Below are 20,702 nucleotides of genomic sequence, written 5' to 3' on the forward strand. Positions count from 1 at the left end.
GACAAGAGGACAGGCTTGTGGCAGGTGAGTTTGTGCATGCTCCTATCCATCCTTCATTTGTTAAGCAAACTGGACAACCTAAGTAACAAGAATACACCAAAACCAATATATTTTCCTTAATACTTCATGCCATCTGCAGCGGTTTTTTTCTGTGTGATATTTTTGTTGGCATTCTACAAAACAAGCCAGGCCTTTTTCAGCTAGAGCAAAAGTACATGTTTCATGAAGTTTCAGTCAATACACATCTGTATTTGTGTGACTGATGAATTTTGTTAAGATTGAGATGTAGAATTTAATATCACCATATATTATGCTCTGGCATAACTTAAACACCCAAAACTAAACAGTCATAACTAAAAGCATTTTTCTGTTGATATTCATAAGTTGTCATTAAGTTACTATTTTGATCATAAAAGAAACTTGGAGAATTATTTTTATCAGCTTTTCTTAAATCATACACAAGGTATGACTTGATTGTTTAATATGTACAATTTAAGCATAGTAAAAACAACTCACTAGTTCTTAGGTTACCTCCTGCAATTAAATATTGATAAAGGAAAAAACCACCTTCCAGTATTCTGCAAATCTGTGTATTTTCCCTCGGTTGTCATCAACTGTGTAGCTTTCATAAGAGACTAATGAAAGGGGCAATGCTTTTACTGGTGCTGTGGGGCAGGGAGAAAGCAGCACTTCATTTTTTTCTCTTGTGCTTTGGTTATCTCGTTGTTCTGATGAGCTAGGTAAGTCTCAAACAGTAGGTTTAGAGGTCACTTCATAGAGTCAGTGCCCTGGCATTTTACGGCCTCCTAATGAGCCGTTAAACTGGAGATGAGGTAATTAAATACGGTACTCTGGGACAGTGTACTCGGTACTGACTCCAGCTCTCTGATTTTAGGTTCCTCAGAAGACGATGAGGTCATTCAAGAAGGTCTCCTCAGGCTCAGGTCAGTCTTCTCTACAGCGTCTTACGTGGTTGTGTATCTGTAAAACTGAGGTACTTCAGCACTTCTGTCCCGCTGACTCATGAACGTGATCATGGGGTGGGATGGGGAAAGATCGCTAATTTTGTGCACAGGCTTCAGAGTTCCTGTTGGATGCAGTCTTGAGTGTTCTGCTTCTGTAAGAAAAATAAACAGTTACATAAGGAAAGTTTATTCACAATAACCCCATGTCACACACCTGTCGCAAAGGGTGGGAGCCCAGGGGTTTGTATGAGCGCTGCGGGACCGGGCGAACACTCCTCTATCACGAAAATTCATACTCGTGGAGTTATTTCCGTGCCGCTGTCACGCTACCGCCACGCACCTCCTCCGATCGCGACACCTCAGCAGTGCCGTCTGTCCAGTCCCCAAGCCCCCCAGTCCAGCCCCCGCCTGCCCCTCCAGCCCCTCAGCCAGCCCGTCCTGCCTCTCTGTGCGCCCATCCAGCCCCTCAGCCCGCCCGTCCTGCCCCTCAGCCCGCCCGTCCTGCCCCTCAGCCCGCCCGTCCAGCCCTTCAGCCCGCCCGTCCAGCTCCCCGACCCGCCCGTCCTGCCCCTCAGCCCGCCGGGCCAGGCCCCATGTCTGCCCGTCCAGCCCCCCGACCCGCCCGTCCTGCCCCTCAGCCCGCCCGTCCTGCCCCTCAGCCCGCCAGGCCGGGCCCGCGCATGCGCGGTTCGGGGCGCGGAGCTCCCCGCGGAGCGGCGCTGCGCCCCTGAGGGAGGGACGCGCGTCCCGGGGACACCCGTGAGCCGCCCGCAGCGCGGGACGCGCTCCCTGCAGCGGTGGGCGGCCTGGGGCGGGCGATGGCGGCCGCCGGGTGTTGCCTGTGTGCTGGGGCGGGAGGAGCTGTCCGTGTCACTGCCGGGCTGCCGCAGGCCAGAGCGCCTGGGAACTCGCCCGTCGGGGAGGATGCGCTCCCCGCTGGGACACGCGCATAAGCCGCGGTGCGGCTGTCCCGCCTGAGGAGACGGAGCGAGAGCGCCCGAGGCGCGGACCCGCCCGTTCATCGTCCTGCGGCTGCCGAGCGGGAGGCGAAGCGGTGACACCGGGCAGTGCGGCCGGTCCCTCCGCGAGGGCCGGCCTTCCCCGCGGGGCGTTAGCCAGACCGTCTCTCGCGACGGCTTCCAGAGCCTCCTTAAATCCCTCGGGGAAGCGGCCGCCATCGGTTGCAAATCCGCAGCTGAGAGACGGTTAATGTACGTGAGACCACATCCTGCATCCGAGCTCTCCGAGTGAGTGCCTCCCGCGCCCTCCCTCCCGCGGATCCCACGCGGGGTCACAGTAATGGACAGCACTTCTAGGAGCCCCCCGCAAAGCCGCGGGCACGGCCAACAGGGATGCACGGACGGCAGGGCGGGCCCGCGCCGCACCCACGGCCGCCGCTTCTCGTTTCAACAGAAAGTGTTCCTAAAGCTCACGCTTGAAACCGCTCTCAGGTCCCAGTCAGAGCAGCGGCGCCTGCCAACTTCGCCGAGGGCTGCCCTGAGGGACAGACAAGGGGCGGGCTCCGGGCGTCCGAGAGCGCCCGCCTTGGGTGTGACGGCTGAGGAGCGCCCGGGAAGCCAAAAAGCCGAGCTCCCGCGGCGGGCGGGAGTGAAGGGAGAGAGGCGTTTTCTGCGCCTTGAAGCTGCATTTCCCGATAAGAGCCGCGGTGCGGGACGGGGGCGGTGCGAGGCGCCTTTATAAAGCTGTAACTTCATAGCCCGCAGTCGCACGTCGGGCAAATCCAGTCCCCGCTCAACCCGAGCCGTGGCAGCGCGCAGTTGGGCCGGCGTTGTGCTTTGTTTAAAAAACAAAAATTACAAATTGCCTATTTTCCTATTAATGCGACTATTAATGCTCGCGATCTGAAGCGGGGGTAATAAGCCCGGCTAGGGGAGCTGGCGGTGTCCGGAGCGCGTCCGACCCTGCCATCCCAAAGGCGCGGGAAGGCACGCCGCCGCGTCCCCGCTGGGAAGGAGCCGCGTTTTCTGGGAAGAGTTAAAGAAAAGCGCGGGGGCAAAGCCCGGCTTTAGGGCAGGGCTGCGAGGACTGCCCCACCGCCTCCCGGGTCCTGACGGAGCGCGGCCGCTGGACGCCCGGCTTTCAGCCTGCCCTGCGGCCGCGCAGCGCTGGGAGCGGGGCCCGCCGGGCCCGTGGCCACCCCCGCCCCCGACCCGTGCGCTGCGCGGCGGCGAAAAGGGAAAGCGGCTTTGGCGCCCAAAATGTAGGTGAGAGGGTTTTGGCGGGAACAGCTCCGCACCGGCACAGGCTCCCGGCCGTAGGAGCGGCGGGAAAGGCCCCCCTCGGACCACACATCTAGGAAGAGCCCCTTTCGGTAGAGACCGCGTAGAAAAAAACCACGACGGGCATCTTATTCGGTGCAACATCGGCGGGGCGGCGCCGAGCAGCCCAGCCCGGGCAGAGGAGGAGAGGGGGCAGGGGCGCCGCGGCGCCGTCCCTGCCCCTCCTGCCTGCCCGTCGGCGAGGAGCGCTGGCTGTGCTTTGAAATGGGAAGTGGTAGCAGCACCCCGAGCTCTGCTTTCAAGTGTAAAACACGCGTTTTGTTTCAAATGCAGACGGCTCCCTCGTTTGTTTGGATTTTTGTGGTTTGCTGGGTTGTCTTTTTTCCCCCATTTTCTTTTGGGTTAGGAGGTTTTTTTATTTTTTTTTCCTTTTTTTTTTTTTTTTTTTTGAGGTGGGGGTCTTTTTTGAGAGGGAGAGTAGTGTATTTGGAGGGGGGGGGTTGTGCGGTTTTGGTCTTGTTTCCGTTTTGTTTAGGGAAATAGAAGAACCGAAGTTAAAACTTTAAAAGCTTTAGGAAGGTGGCATATAGGAAATCCAACACCACTGGTTTTGGTTACATAGTTTCAAGCGAGCTCTTGCTGTGCATGTGTAAAGATAATGATTCCAGCTTCCTATAATTGTCTTTACCAATATTAGCATCTGTTTAGCGAAATAAGGACAGAAATAGATTTTTTTTTTTTTTAATATGTAAATTGTTACCATTAAACTAGTTTTTCCGCGAACTGGCTTGTTCGGTAGGGTGTTTTTACCTCTTCCCCTCTCCTTTCAGAATGAATTTTGTAAGGGTGTTTGTTGGGGTTCCTTTTTTTTTTTTTTTTTTAATTTTTTTAAAATTTTTTTCTTTTACCCGGAGAGTTCCCAGCTGGCAACAGCTTTCTACCTTCCACAAAACTTGAAAGGCTGATGTCCCTTGCAGGAAATGAATGAGTCGATAACATCTGACACCAGTGACCAGTCCAGTGACCCCAACCTTAATTCCACTAATACTGGAGGCCTGAAAATCTCAGTAAAGACACATTGCAAATCCTCACCCCCTCCATTTTACAAAATCTGGACTTACTTTGCAACCTAAAAAACCATTTGCAACTAATATATATACATTCATTTATTTACGTGGTTTTGTAGTCTTTTATTTATTCATCGAAGAACATATAGTGGATTTTCACTGAAATTTGCTAACAAGACATTCTGTCCATTTAATGAACTCAATCAACTCGTTTGTGTCTGTTTAGCCAATATTCTAGCCTCTAAGAATGTTTTTTTTATATATCGAATATCGGTAAAATAAATCAATCTTTTAAAGTAAAGATTTTTTAAAACTATATTAAAAGGGTATTTTCTGCCTTTTCGAGGGGAGGGGCAGAGGGATCTTGTACTTTTATTAATGTGCCATTCTGCCACAAGATGTGTAGTCTTGGACAGTTCAAGTAAGAGATGTTAGGATTGTTTTCTTCCGGTAACCTTAATTTCTTGTTCATAACTAAGGTTTCACGTGTATTAAAATCTTGTACATTTATTAGTTACTATATATCGTCCGGTTCATAAGATCCAGGCATATAACATTACTGGAGATTTAATATTGTAAAATAATCGCTATTGTAAGGGAGAAAATGAGGTTATGAGCCAATAGCAGTGGTATGTTGCACGAATGCGTAAGGCAGGTCAGTGTAGGAAGTCGACCTCACTGTTGAAATAACCTATAGGAAATTTACGGTTGAAGACGGCAAAGGAATTTCAGGATTTAAAGCTTCTGCTCCACTTGCCAGGGTGCTTGTATTTGTACACTCTTGCCCACCACCCTCGCCTCTTTCTTGCAAACGCTCACACGGAGCCTCCACCTCGGTGTTTCACACAGAAATGAGGCGCTAGCAGGGGAATTGACGCTTTCCTGAAAGGCAACAAAAGGAGTAAACAGGCCCATGGGGGCAAAGGCGTTCCCCTTAATTGGGCAGACTGATCGACGCCACTTCCCAAACAACAGCAAGTGCTTTGCAAATGCATAAGCCCCGTGCATTCAGGTTCTGCACGGATCAGTTTGTTGCCTTGGCTTTTGTTTGTGTGTCCTTGGGATAAGAGAGGATGCTGGGGGGAGGATGGGGGAGGTTAAAAAGAAAGTCAGAGTCCAGGTTTTTACAAGGTATCGGCAACGTTTAAAGCGCGCACGCACACACACACACACATATATATATATATATATATACACATACATACATACACTGCAAGGAAAGACAGGTTAATGCGAGTAGGTGGTGTTGAGGACAGAATGCTTTCATCTGTACCTTTACACTAAAGGACATGGGCGGATGGAAAATAAAACTAATTCTCCCCTAATTGTTTGTTTTTCACGTTTATAAAATATTATTTTAAAAGCGTTTGGCCGTACAGCAGCGGGAAGGGCTGGAGGGCAGGGCCATAGCTGTGTACCTGTGAGCGCGGAAGGGGAGTGCCTTTCCAAAGGGGCTGTTACCGAGCCCGTTACACACCACACATTTCTCCTCCGAATTGGATCCCCCCCTCCCGCTGGCAGTGAAGACTTAAAACAGCACTCCCCAGTCACTGTTATTTCTCCCCTCTTTGTCCTCTTCCCCCGAAGCTTTTTACTTTATTTTATTTTATTTTATCCTTTTTTTTCTTTTTTTTTTTTTTTTTTTTTTTTCGCCCTCATCTCCAGTAAATCCCTCTCTCTGTCAGTCCTCTCCCAACTGCTGATTGAGGTTCACTCCAATTCTCGGCTTGAAAACTGGGCTCTTATTTAGGAAGTCATTAATCACATCCCCTCCCCCGGAAAGAGATGGCGGAGAAACCTGTGAAGTACAATTCCTCGCCCCATCCCCCCTCCAGAAATGTTGTGAAACGCTAGATCTCCGCACATTCTGGGGCATATTAAGGTGATATCGCGTTTCCGGCGCGCTTTTCATTTGAATGCGAAATTAGTAACGATCCAGTAGCGCATCTGCCCGCATTGTGCCACAGATGCTTCCCGGCGCTCGCCGTCCGTGTCTGCACACACGTGTGTGTCCTGTCCGTGTGTCCGTGTCTGCACACACGTGTGTGCCCTGTCCGTGTGTCCGTGTCTGCACACACGTGTGTGTCCTGTCCATGTCTGCACACACGTGTGTGCCCTGTCCGTGTGTCCGTGTCTGCACACACACGTGTGTCCCCTGTCCAGGCGCATGTCGCCTCCGTGCGCGTACGCGGATCCCGCCTGCGGTGGGCACAGACAGCCCCATAATCTCCTCCGCACGGCCGCCCCTGCGTGCAGCTGTTGTTCAGTGGGCTGTGTCTAGAAACACACGGATCTTCCGACGGATTTCTGCATGCACGGGAGGGCAGAAACCCCAGAATAATACGTCATCTCGATTTCCCGTAAAGAAGCGTGCAGATTAGCTATCCGAAAAGGAAAGGGGGGGGGGGGGGGGGGGGAAAGCGCCGTGTTGGAAATTTCTTGTTCATTCATAAATTATTTTGGTGCGTCAGGCTACTTGAAATGGCGATTGGCTGCTCCTGCCTCCTGCCAGCCCCTTAAGGATCCGATGCGAAATTAGTAGCGAGAAAGCATGTAATTGACCGAGTCACGTGTGCGCAGGGGGCCAGAAACGGAGCGAGAGAGACGGGGAAAAATCAAAAGAGGGAAAGCACATTAGACCATGCGAGCTAAATTTGCGATCGTTCAAAATCAGGATGTTAGATTAATGCAGAAGACCACTTCGATCCACAGGGAAAGTTTTCATCTCACGAGTTTGGAGCAGAGGGCCCGTGGGGCAACATGGCCGAAGGTTAATTTTCTTTTTCTATTGTTTTACTATGATTTTCGCTCGCTCGCTCGCTCTCTCCCCCCTCTCCCCCCTCCCCCCACCCCTTTTTTAACCCAACTATGCATTACCCTTTTTTAGCAGCTCGCGCAAGGGGGCTTTCTCCAAACCCATTGTTACCCAGCTCAGAAACTGTTCCGTACCGCCCACACCGATTCACAACTTGAAAAGCTTTCAGGGGGCTATTGTTTGAATTGTTCCTGTTTGATTAAGCACAGTTGCAGTGGTGGGATGAGAAAACGGCCGTACACCTGTCCCAACTTTAATCGAAAGTTTATTCCAAGGAGGGATGGATACACGCTGGAAAATAGTGGTTTCGGCGCTGCATGTGCAATAACCAGTTGTGCAATCTACCCAATTTTGCTTATTCTCTCTCCTCCACCCCTCCTCGGTCGGCCTCCCCCCTCGCCCCCCCGGTCCTGCGCCTTGTGAGGAGAGACTAATTGGGCTGAGAATTTCTGTTGAGAAATGGGATCGGTCTTAAACCAGCAATATTCAAGTAAAGTATCGCGTTCTGTGCTGTAATGTGGCTGTAAGATGGAGTTAAATGGAAAAATACACGTATGTACAGAAACGTGGGCTGCCCTGGGCTCAGAGAGAGGGAGACCCGCCGTGCGCAGTGTTTCCTCTCTGTAACCTCCGGTGATTTTATTTTTTTACGTATTTTTGGGAGAAGACTGGTTTTTTTTAGGATTTAGGAAAAATACGCACTTTTCACTGTTTGCTTTTTTTATTTTGTTTTGTTCGCCCCTTTTTTTTTTTTTTTTTTTTTTCCCGTTCCGTTTGTAGTAACTCCTTTATACAGCGGCAAAAGGATGTTACCAGAATTTAACTCTGCTTTTTGCATCTTGTCCCTCTCTTCCTTCTTTTTCTCCCCCCTTCCCCCCCACACCCCCACACCCCCCGCCTTTCCCTCTTCCTCAGCAGGGGCGAGTAAAGGTGGAGACGAACCCGGGAAGTTGCCGGAGCAGGAAGAAGAAGAGGAATCCCAGGTTTTGCACGGAACCGGCCATTGCAAATGGTTCAATGTGAGAATGGGATTCGGGTTCATCTCCATGAGCAACCGAGAGGGAAGCCCCTTGGAGTCTCCAGTTGATGTCTTTGTACACCAAGTAAGACCCGTTTTTGTCTTCCATCTCAACCTGCCACATTTGGTTGAGCTCAGTGGGACTCCGATTTTATGTGAAGAGAAGTAACCTATTTTTCCTAGGTATTTAAGTACATCTGTAGTTAAAGAGTTGCCTTAGGTAGTGGTTTTGTTGGCAGTGTACAATTTGAGTAAATAAGGTCGTTAGATTGTGCTTAGTCTCTGTGGCTGGTGATTTGTGCAAAGGTATAATGTCTCTTCGTATCTTCCTCCTTGCTTAGAAAAGTCTCCTGTGGTTTTTATTTATTTTCAAATGTCACACTTTTTAACAAGGTTTATCATTTGTCACCAGACTGATCGGGAGCAGATATGCCTTTCCTTGAAGACTGTTTAAAATTAAGCTGGGAAAAGGATAAATAAATGTCCGGCTTCATTCAGATAGCATTTGAATACAGTTCTAAACGGTTTACTTGTAAACCTCGAATTACTTTTTAAAAGCTCATCTGAGATTAGTTAGTGAAATTAAGACATAATTATAGTGTTATTTTGCAGTAATTTAGACCTGAGAGTGTCCCTGTGGTGATACTCTGAAGTGTGCATGTGGTTTGGTTGGTTGATTTTTAATTATTCCTTTCTAGGGAGGAAAAAAAAAAAAAAAAAAAGCAATGATTAAGTATTCAGACCAAAAGCAGTGTCTCTGTAAGGCTTTTGGGGAGACAAGGGGTATACGGTCCATGGTTTTAATTTTAAGCACAGCAGCATGGATGGTTTTGTGTTTTGAACATGGAAACGGGTATGAATGTCTTATGTAAAAGAGTTAAAGATGCAAAATAGATACAAAATAATACGGGTACTTTTTTTGAGATCTGTACTGTGGTTTGTGAAGAAGACCTTCCTGGTCCTTCTGTAAGTCTCCAATTGCAACAATGCTATTTTGAATTTCGCCCATCTCCTCTGATGAGATCTTCCTCAGAGAAGAGAGGTATCAATCAGGTAAAGAGACCATTTTGGGGTTGGCTAGTGCCATGTTAGGGAGGCAAAAAGCATCTTTTTTACGTGCTTGTCGGTTTTCTATGACGTTTGCAATGACGGTGAAGGGGGTGTTCCATGATCATATAGTGACTCCGTTTTAATGTTGCGTTTGGTGGCCCGGCTTTATTCTTGCAGTAACTATATCAGGCTTTTTTAAGGCATACACCTTTGACTGGGTCAGTAAAAAGGTGGCTGAAACTTCTAAAGAAGCTGCTGCCGTGGCCTGTGCTTTGCAGTGCAGGGTGGGGTGGATTTCTGGTCTGGCTGCCTTACATGTGCCCTTACACCTAAGGGCCTGCACTTCAGTATAGCTGCTTGCATTTGAAATTATGTACAAAGAGTAGAAGCCAGTAGTGAACTCACTAAATTCCTACACTTCCTGCTTTGTGCTGGCATATAAGCTGCCCCCTCTTTGCTGCTGCTTTTTCTCATTAGAATTGAATGAATGAAACACTTATCAAAGAAGGAGCAGTCTTCCTCCTTTTCCCGTTTTCTTCCCTTCTTTGTATCTTAAGTCACAAAGTTTGTCTTTACAGTTTTATAAATTTACTTTAAAGATAAAACCCCTTCTTTCTTAATGTAATTTTGTGTCAATGTATGTAATTTTTTTGCTTCTTGAATAGTAGAAAACAAATATTTGAAACGTAGCAGTGCTGTAATAAAAAACACATTTGGAAACAAAGATATTCTTAGAGCTGTGGAAATAGAGAAGTATTGAACTGCGTGATAACCTGATACATTTAAGTAATACTAGACAAGGTTTTCAGTTTCATAATGGAAAGTAGTCATAGAAAATAATAAAGTAGTAGTAAATTTGGGGGTCTCTATTGGGTTGTGTCCCCTAAAGGAGAGGAAGAGAAGGAAATGTTAGACAAGTTTGTTTATTATATTTTAATTGTCTACAACTTATCCATACCCTTGGGTTTTTAAGACAATCACAATGTAAAATGCTGTGAAAAATACCATGTTTCATTGCATGGTAACTGTGTGCCTCAGTCATTTTGAGTTTACTTAGAGAAACATCTTATTGAGTGAAGTTGTTGGTATTTTGCAATGAATTGCTCTTGCAGCAAAGAAAGTATGTTTTTCATAAATTTCATTCTGATGAAATCTAAGGTGTATATGTATAAATTTCATGGTGACGTGAATCTTCTTTCCATCGGTTTTCTGTGTAACAGGGAGAACTACTAACTATTGTGTTTCAGAGTACATTTTAGATAATTGATATTTCTATATAGAATACTTTGGTAGCTAACTAGCTGACCAGTACTAGCAGTAGCAGCCAGAGCATAAAAATGTCTTTAAATCTTTAAATGTTATTTAACACTGCTGCTTGTACAACAGAGTCTGTTTCCTGAGCAGTGATTGGACCCTATTCCTATTAGTTCCATTAATTTGAAAAAAAATGTCACGTGAAGGGTCCTTTTCAAGGCAAAGATGTCTATTAATCTGTTGAAACAAAATACTACTGTTCAAAACTGCTTTGAGAACACTTTGTCATTTAAGTGTGTGCAGGTAGTGTTGCATGCTCATTCTGCAGTGTTTGTAGCTACTATTATAATTTTATAGAATTAGACAGTCTGATCAGGGGAGAGAAGCTTCTAGTTTACTTAGTCAAAGTCCTGTCAAAATTAGCCCCACAACAGTATTTTTACTTCCTTTTCTTACCCTTTTTTGGTGAGGCTATGCCCAGTTTATGAGATCTTGCTATGAGAGAAAATTTACTGTTTGTCAAGACAAAATTCCTGTAATAGTTTAAGCTCATTATAGTTGGTCTTTTGAGCTTGCAGTAAATAATTTTGCTTTCTTCTTGGAGTTCCCCCTTAGCTATGTGTGGATTATAGTCACATTTTTCTAAAGTCAGAGCTTTGCTGATTGTATATATTGATATATTTTTAGAGGACTGTGCTTTTGTTTGGACTTTTCTTCCCCTTCACCCAATGGAAGTCCTGTTCACAAAACAGCTGCAGTATTGAGTTTTTAACCCTGCCTTTTAAGTCCCTCCTTTGGTGTTAATCATTTTGATTGATCTTCTCTGAACTACCTTCAGACTGTTGTTACCCTTCTAGTAATGAGGTACCTAGAGCTGGATGCATTATTTAAGGTAGAAACACGTCAGCCATTATATATGTGCATCTGTGTGTCGACAGTGTAATTTGGTACACTTAGACACGTCCACAGTCTTCTCCTTTTTAGCTCTATTCTGATATAGCTGATGTCTTTAAGTCATGTGTTTGAGTCATTCAGGGTCATATAAAAATTACGGGTCCTAAAAGCAGTTTGATTTTTTTGAACAGAAGCCATGCTCAGTGCAGCAATGTACCAAGTCAACTCTTGTTTCTTCTGGAAAAAAGAATAAAAATGGAAGAGTAGCAATGGTAGTTCTTTGTAACATTTTTAAATCCAAGGAATGTGCACCTTACTGAATTTAGCTCAATATTGTCATATGTACTCTTTACAAGTTACCATGGAATGAGTAATGCAGCTTGTTTCTCTTTTGTGATGTGAATTCTGGACCTAGTTATGTGTGAGTGGCTCTTATTAAATTTTAGAGAAGATCTACTTGTCAAAGGGTAAAGCAGACTGGAGAGGTGAAGTGAGGGAAACCTTTTGTGGTACACATGAATAAAGGTCTTTAGTGCAAAGAACTCAGAAGAACTGAAGTTCTCATAGAATCAGAGAAGGATGATTTTTGTTAAAGGTTTTTTGCACATTCAGAATTAGACACAACTTCAATATGTACTGCTTCTTTTGGATGCTGACAGTAAGGCAAAAATTCTGTATATTCTTTTTCGCACACTTTCGTACAGACTAAGTTAGGAACAAGTCTGTTTTCCTTTGCTTAGTGTGAAGAGCAGATGTTAAAGATGATAATGAGCTATAGGGTGCTGGATGTAAACAGATGCAATTAAATGCGTGTTTGTGAGTATGGAGGGTTAAAAATTTATGTCTGTTTCTCAATAATGTGTTTTTTCAGGATGGGATGGATTGTTCAGTTTAGATGGAGTTTGTTGGAACCTTGTTGGCTCTGTAATCCAAAATTCTTACCACAATAAGGGATTGATAAAAGATTTCTGAACTGGGACCTTGAACACAATCACTCTTTGGGATCCTCTTTTATGAGGGGGAGAGGAAGGAAGGGAGGAGCAGCATGTAGGAGCTGGTGTATTTTGTCTTCTCATTAAAAGGAGTAGAGTTGGCTTGAAATTTTTCACTTTCATCTGAACTTTCTTACTGTAACTACAAAGTTTGATAAAAATGGAAAACACTCTTTTTTCTTGCATTGAGTCCTTTTGCACTGCACTATCATTTGTGTATTATAAAGATTGTTCTTACTGTTTTAAGTACCTATAACAGAAGAAGGAGGAAAAATTACTGAAACTATTTTGACTGTAAACAGAAGAATAAATGGAAAACAAGACATACAGGCAGCATCTGAACAGTCATTTCCCTTAATGTGACCAATTGTCCTTGATGAATGTGATGCCTGTGATGAATCAGATGCCTGTTCTTTGAATTCCTAGTTTTTAGGCACAGTTGAACTACATTTCTGTGACAAAGTAGGGCATGGCATGATACACTCAATGCAGACTGTCATAACTGTGAGCGCACATTATCCTGTGCTTTTTTCAAGGATGCATTCATTCTTTCACCTAGCATACCTTTTTCATTTTTGTTTTATTGGGAACCTTTAAAAATTACTTAATTGCTCAGGATAACTGGAAGTCCTGGGCAAGCAAATGGGATCAGTATTTCATTGCTCCTTATGTTTAATATCACATAGGAATGCCTGTTTGGAGTACAGAAGTCCCCATGCAGAGAATGCTGTTACAGACTTGTCGTTTTTGACTTCTGCTGGGGACCAGGCAAGCCCAGTCCTAATCAAAACAAAAGTGGCTAGCAGGATTTAGGGAGGGAGGCTGAGGAAGGAAGCCAACAGGGAGTAAATGTGTGTCTGCAGTGAGCATGTGTGTGGAAGATCCGGCAGGGATCAGACTCGGGTGTCAAAGTCTGCTCAGCAGCCTCGGCACGTGTAGCATCCGTAACGGGCTGGAGCTGCCGGAGACCCGGAGCCAAGCTTTGGCACTCACCAGCTGTGCTGCAGCATGCAGAGAAATGATGGGGACTACTGATTGTGGTGTGGAGTACTACAGCATTGGGATTTTTTTGTTCTTTTTTTTGGCTTTTTTATTTTACTTTTAAAAAATTTGTTTTCACTACTAATTAGCGTATAAGTTAGCATAGTGTATGGACACATAGATAGCGAAATACTTCACTGACAGCTTGACGGTTTAAGATGGTTGTCTGACTTGTAAATTGGTTATTTGCATTATGCAGCCACCATCTTCTTAACCTTCCATATTTCATCTATTCATGTGTAACACCAGTGCTGTAGTAAATTCTTACTAGTAAACCTATATAGTATTTAAGTGAATGGCAGCACCATTAAACTTACATGGTGTTTGCTCAGATCAGACTTCACTGAACAGTTTTAAACCTTGCATGTTGACGAGTAGAAATCACAAGTGGCCCGAAGGCAGAGGGCTTGCACTGGGACAGCTTTGTCTTAAGAGGTATTTCTCTCTTTGGCAGAGCAGTAAGTGCACCCTTTCCCAAGCATGCTATCCTCCTTTTCTCCAAGACTGAGGAAGTTGTGCACAGGGGTTGGGATACTGGAAGGAAGAGGATATTTTGTCTGGGGCACAAACATAAGATATCAAAGCAGATATATGAACCAAAGCTAAAAGGAAATGAATTGTCAGATTGGGAAAAATGTTGTTATTGTTGCTTGTTCTGGTTTGTAACTACATTTCCGAAGTAGTAGGTACATTTAGAACCATCCAGAGTTTTGTTTCACGAAGTATATTCCCGTGCAAATATTGTTTAATTCATCTTCCTTAAGTAACCCATTGCAGTAAAGGACTGCCATATTTCCCTGCTAATTATCAACAGAAGCAAAATTAGGCCCACCAGTTTCTACAAAGGTGTGTAAAAGTGACTGTAAAAGTGTCATTTAAGAATGAAACTAGGAACTAGAAACTAGAGAGTAAAGAACATTTATGATGCTTTTAAAAACCAACACAAATAAATAAGGACATACTGGTTAAATTTTTAATTTCCTGTACGTAGGAGTGCTTTTTTTGGCTTTTTTAAAATCAGCTGAAGGTAACCAGGACTGCTAGAGAGGTATTATGTGATGCTTGGATCTTTTTAAAGGACAGCTCTTCAGGACGGATTTGAACTGGCTTTAGCCTGATGGATATCACCAGTGAAAGCAGTGAATCCTTAAATTGCTTTTACATCAGCAGAGTATCACTAAACACCTCTTCATGGAAGGTGGGGAAGTGCTTCTGATTGCTTAGGCCTATTCAGTTGAAGAAACTGGTATCCATGCTTTTCCTCAGATTAGTCTGGCTGGTTCTGATTTAAAATGGAGGGGGGGCTACCTACTTGGGAGATGACTAAAGAAAATTCCAGATCCTCACTGGAGAGAGGGCTTGGCTGCTTGTGGAGCAGCTGTGCACCTTGCTGCAAGCTTCACAGTTTGCAGTATGACGGAAAACTGGCACTGAATTTGATTTTTTCCGAACATGCAAGGCTGTAACATGCAGCAGTTCAGCAGCTGCTCTGCATACAGCCAAATAAGGCCTTGCAGTAGCAGTGTGGGGTGAATAAGTTGAGGTTTAAACTCCTACAGCCACCCTTTTTTGGGTACTCCTATGGAGATGACTTGACTTTTACATTTGGTAGCAGTGCTGCTGCCTCAGAAAGCTTCAAGAGCTTCTGTAGCACTCTTCATATTGGGCTAGGATAAGCGCTTGTGGGGCTGCATTGTACACTCAGCTGGGGAAGTGTTCGGGTTTGTATCGGTGATCCCCAGAAATAAGGGTGGGCAGCGTTGGCACGGTGGAAGGGTGGCCAAGGGTGCAAGCAGGCAGCAGCCAGGGTGTGGTGAAGGTATTGGAAGAAAGAGCTGGAAGCTACTGTCACAGAAATGTGATGAATGAAACTTCAGCCTCATGGTGCAAAGTAGCAGAGTTCTCCTGTTGCTACCTTCAGCTGGGGATGGAGAGACAACAAAAGTGAAAATGACTTTTCAAGGAAAAGGGCATTTGAGGGTATTGGCATGAGTACAAGCATCTGAGCTCTCTTTGGAAGTGAAATGTTTCAGGAATCTTTGTGTCACACTTCAGTCTTCCAGTTTCTCTTTTTCTTGTTTAGTGATTCAAGTTCAGTGGTGGCACTGTAATGTGTTGATTGCCGTTTTCAAAAAGCGCTATTTATAAGGCAGACAAAAAAAAGTCAGGGAAATTTTGATTAATATAAATAATATGTGGTCCTTTTCTTCTACAGAACAGAAATAAGTGTATTTACAGGGCATGTTCATAATAATTTGGATAGATCTTTTTAGCAGATAGGCGAGGTCTTTGTGAAGTTAGTCGGTAATCTGGAAAGTACAGCCCCTTAATTATTCCATATGTATGGAATTTCAACTTTGAAAATTAAATGCATCAAACCATTTGAGATTATTTGTATGAGAGTTTGTAGAATATTCTTATTCTATTATCAGTGCAGGAGCCAAGAAAATAAAACAGTTTCTATTCCAAAATTCTGATCTGGTGCTAGAATTGCATTTTTTGGAAGGAGGAAGGCTGAAAAGTTTGGATTCATTTTTTACCACCATAAGTTAATATTTTCACTGGTTAAAATTGTTTAACACAATCAAGTAAAATCTGAGTAAAGGCATATGTAATTAATTTTGAGTGTATCGATTTATCTACAAAATCAAAGTAATATTTCATGTCTATAACAGATCTTGAGCACATCAGAAAACACTAATGTTGTTATTACATTCATAAATGTGTAATCCTCATCAATTTAACTGATAGTGGCTTTCCCATCAAAGATAATCTGTTCCCAGAGAGGCCTTCTTTTAATTAGTCATGCTAATTTATAGGTATGCAGTGCTGAGAGAATTTCTTTTTCTTGACTGTTTTTATTATAGTGCCACGTGAGGTTACTTTAACGTTTGTGTTACCACTTTCTGTTTACGGTCATATAAATACATGGACCAAAATAAACCCTGGTCTGAAACTAAGAGTAAAAGTGATAGCCATTGTGTACTTTAAGGAGACCAGAATAAGCATAATTTTGTATTTTTTTCACAGTACAGGTGTCTTTAAAATCCCTTAATTGTGCACATGTGCTATAATTAAAAAAATATTTTATTTCATTTTACAACTGTGTTTTGCAAGGTAGTAATCAAAATCTTGGTTAGTTTTATGAGCCATTTGTAATAATACAATCTTAGGGGAAATAAGGGGATTTAAAAAGCCTCTGCTGACCATGTGTAGTAATTTCTAATATTATTAGACTCATTGTACTGGAAATACTGGAAATATATAAAAGTAGTAGTATCAAACATACCTAATAGACCCAAGCTGACTTCTCTAGGTGCTGGATTAGACCCCTAACTCCATCCTGTATTTAAAATACATATTGTTATCTCACCCAGTTTAATTACCTGGTCTAAGACATGCAGGCTATACATCCTGAGAATCAGCTATTTTTGGCACTGAAGCGGAATAAGATCCAAAAATTATTCACGAACTTGTTTGCTGCCCTCTTCCCCAGATATTTAACACAACTGTACCTCAAGTGAATGGAAATTTGAGAACTGTTTCAACAGCAAACAAAACCTCTCCCTTAATGCAATAAAATGACATCCCTTCCCTTCCTATTGATTACAGACATGGTGGGCCAAGTTCTGCTCAGCATTCTCACAGGAAGTGGTCCTACTGACCTGTGAAACTTAGAAATGGATGTTAAGACTCTTCCCTGAATGTTTTTACTGAAACTATGTAGTTCACAGGCTTTAATTTCATAAGCTATAAGTGTGCATTTTGTGCTCAAAAACAATCTGAGCTGTTCCCTGTACAGCACCTAAAATGTAGGATAGTGAAAAGGGTTTGGGTCACTGTTGCTTAATTAAAAGTTGACTAAAAGTGATGCAACTTGTCAAGTTCGTGCATACATACTATGTTACATACATAATTTGTATATACTTTTCACAATATGCTACTTTTTTTCCTACTGTTGGAAGTGAATGTAGTGTCCCCTTGCATTGGAAGTGCCTTTGGGGTGTTGAGCAGTTACCAAGTCCTGTGAAGGGCCTTTCATTTCTGGCAGGGCTGATGGGATGCAGTAGGTATTGGGAAATTTTTTTACAAACCTTGTAACTTGCAGTATTGCATGTCTGTGTTGATGGGGGGGAGGATGGGAGCCCTACTGGCTGGATCCTTCAGGATCTGTCTTCTTCCCAGGCCCTGGTGTTAGAGATGGAGAGATGCTGCTCAGAGACAAGGGAGAGCACTGGCTGCTGGGGAGGAGGACGTAGCTGAACCTTCTGCTCAGACGGGAGCAGGTGGACAGTTTACAGATTTGTAGGCATAACAAATATTTCTAAATGCAGTTAGTCAAACAGTTTCCATTTCACCACCATGCTCGACGGGTCTCCACTGCTGTGCATACATTCTCATTTGGCTGCACCAAATCTGCTTTGTTTGCCTGCTTTGTGTGCCTCTGTGTGTGTTAATTAAAGAAAGCACATTACATTTGTAATAACTGTTTTACATGAGTCAAAATCACATTTGTTCAGTGTTTTCATGTAGCATCTTTTGCAGAAACTGTTTATTGGGAAATTTAGGGTAGAAGTGAACCCTCTAAGGAATGCATGGTTTCTTGTGTAGGGGGTCTGTGTGGCTCTAAAACACAGGCTGATCTTAGGACATCCTGTTTGTTGTGTGTGATTCTGGTTTAGAAACTACTGCAACCTGGGGAAAAAAAAAAACAACAAAAAAGATAAAATAATTTTCACAAGTGTGTTTAATTGGCTTCAGGAATTAGTGATAATTGTTAAAGACAGACATTACTTGAGGGTGATTGATCTGGATGTGAAGCAGATGCATTAATAAACAAAGAAACCCTTCATTTCTGATACTGTAGAGAACTTTACATGTCACCATTGACTTTATACCACTTGTCACAAAGAGAGGACTGTGGGATTGAACTGTAGAGGATAAGAGAGCAAAAGATTTTAGAGGTGCATTGTTAAGATGAAAACGATATTCAAGATTTTTAGGCAGAAATATAGTACATCTGAAGATAAAATTTTTGCTTAGACTTGCAGGAATAGGATTTTGTTAGTGTTAGTTCCTGCTTTTTCGAACACTTAATGGAGCGGTAATTACCACATCTTTCACTAAGGAGTGCTTAATTATCCTGGACCATGGTCTATTCCCTACACTAAGAAAGTAGGTTATCAGATTCTCCTCTTAGCAATGCCTTCTCTTCCTCAAGAATTAAAAAAAGAAGTTTACAATATTCTGAAATACAATCTGTTAGATTTAAAAATGTTCAAAATTATATAAAATCAAGACACTGATTGGGAAGATTCCTTCAAATTTGATCTGTGCCTACATTGTCTTTAATAGAAATTACTAAAGACTTTTATAAAAAATAAAAATGCAAATTCCATTTTATATGTATTTACATTTAGTAACAACATTTTTCAAGAACGCAGATGCTTTTTAAATTAATATACAGTCTCCTCTGAGCAACATCTCTTTATGTTTAATAATGTAATTGTTAGATCCAGATTCCCTGAAGAATTTTCACATTAATCTTCATTAATTTATTTTAATTAAGCAATTACATTTTTTTTTTTCAAATGGCAGATTAATTTATTTTTGTAGTATAGTTTCTTTTTGACTGACAATAATCATCAGTAGTTTATTGGGAAATGATAGCCCATTCCATGCTTGTGTGGGTTTATTGTTAATCTTCACACAGTACTTCTTCCTTGGATGATCATTCTTTAACTGGTGACAGTTGTAAATGGACTAAGATTAGGCTGCTGAAGTGGCTACAGTTGGAGCATTTGGTGAAAAATGAATTATTTTTAGTGTTCATTATTAGCTAGTATAATCAATGTTTAAGGTTTTCTGTGTTCCACATATTAATATCTTTTTAATGGGAATCAATATATTTTTTTTAAATTATATATAAAACACTACTATGTTTTCATACTTTTAATTTGATTTCCTTTTATCTGAATGTGTATTACAGGGGAACTAAGCCAGCATTGACCACCATAGGTGTCATGAAATGCAGCTATAGTATATTATAGGGTGAGCTAATGGCATAAAACAGTTGATTTTGTTGCAGTATTTCTGTTTTTAGGATGACAAATATAATCTATTTGTTAAATTCTTAAAAACTGCTGAACTTTAGCTTAGTTTTTGCTTTCTCCCTCCTGATGTGCATTTTGAAAGTACAGGATGTTTTATCTACATTTCAAGGACCAAATGTTACTAAGAGATGAAATGTTGTGCCAGGTGAAGTCAGTGAAATAGTTGTCAAGGAATTTCAGTGTATATGCACAGTTTATCTCAAGGAATTTTTTTTCTGATGGTTTCATTTGGGAGCTTAGACACTTAAACCAGAAAAGCTTGATTAAATAAATGAATTTGTGTGTATGTATTATCATTCAGTGGACTTGTTTTTTACTGTCTTTGTGGCAGCTTTTCAATCTATAAAATTTCCCCAAAACTAATTATATAACAGTATTATTTGTATGAACTTATCATACACAAATGTTCATCTGAATTTCTTGCAGCACATTCAGCAGGATCTTCATTAATTTAAGTGTAGCTGTGCCACTTTGTGGATAAGTTTGAAATCCCTGGCATTTCAGGTCTGAAGGAGGACTTGGCAGATAATTATTTATTGAGAGTATGTAAGAAAATAAAAATGTGTACTGATGTACGATTTTCTCCACTTAAGCGAACATGTAGAAAATTTAGTAAAGTTTTTTTTTGTTACTGTTTAATTTCAGCAATTTAACAAAGTTAATCTGAATTTGTATGTCTCATGAGCGCATTGTTCTGGGCACACTAACATCTCACTGCCAAATTTTTAAAGAGGATGGAAAACACGGTAAATTGCTTCCTTTTATTAAATCTGTATGGAAGTAAATTATCAAACAATAAGGGATATGCTAAATATAGAGGAAAGACATCAATCCTTTCTTCCTTTAATAATTGGTTTGTTGAAAAATACTGATTACATTATTGTAATGTAATTTTTACACATTTACTAAACAAAATACTTTTGTGTCAAAAGCAGCTGTTAAGATTTTGAAATGTCAAGTTTCCATTAATTTGACTAATTTTACCAAAAGCTTTCTAGTAGCAATGTTACTGTTAAAACCGTTTCTATTAAAAAGCTGCATTAAGGAATGAAATCAGAAAAATTCATTTAGAAATTATGCAAAAAAAAAAAAAAACCCACAATGAAATATTCATTATTAATAGATGCTAATACAGGAAATATAAGATCCCCGAGATATCTGCATACAAGCCTTGTTTTCATCTTCTGCAGCATTCCAGCGTGTTTCAGGAAACAGGTTTAACAATGTAGGTCAGTTTGGATTCTGCTGCGCGG

General features: G+C 42.4%; 1 protein-coding gene across 6 annotated transcripts in view; it reads left to right on the forward strand.

Moving 5' to 3' along the window:
* LIN28B (lin-28 RNA binding posttranscriptional regulator B) overlaps positions 1-20,702 on the forward strand; it is a 99,012-nt gene that overhangs the window by 9,372 nt on the left and 68,938 nt on the right. Inside the window, exons 1-3 of one of the 6 annotated variants that reach the window (XM_086876672.1) lie at positions 6,106-6,154; positions 6,985-7,042; positions 8,003-8,190. In XM_086876672.1, the coding sequence (XP_086732798.1) occupies positions 7,033-7,042; positions 8,003-8,190 (198 nt within the window). In that variant the 5' untranslated portion in view covers positions 6,106-6,154; positions 6,985-7,032. Of the gene's footprint in view, positions 1-895; positions 945-1,652; positions 2,213-6,105; positions 6,155-6,809; positions 7,043-7,203; positions 7,578-8,002; positions 8,191-20,702 lie in introns of those variants that run through there. The other 5 variants (XM_086876669.1, XM_086876670.1, XM_086876675.1 and 2 more) reach the window with 5 other exon arrangements.

The sequence above is a fragment of the Cyanistes caeruleus genome, chromosome 2, assembly GCF_971803275.1.
Source record: "Cyanistes caeruleus chromosome 2, bCyaCae1.hap1.1, whole genome shotgun sequence".
Lineage (NCBI taxonomy): Eukaryota > Metazoa > Chordata > Aves > Passeriformes > Paridae > Cyanistes > Cyanistes caeruleus.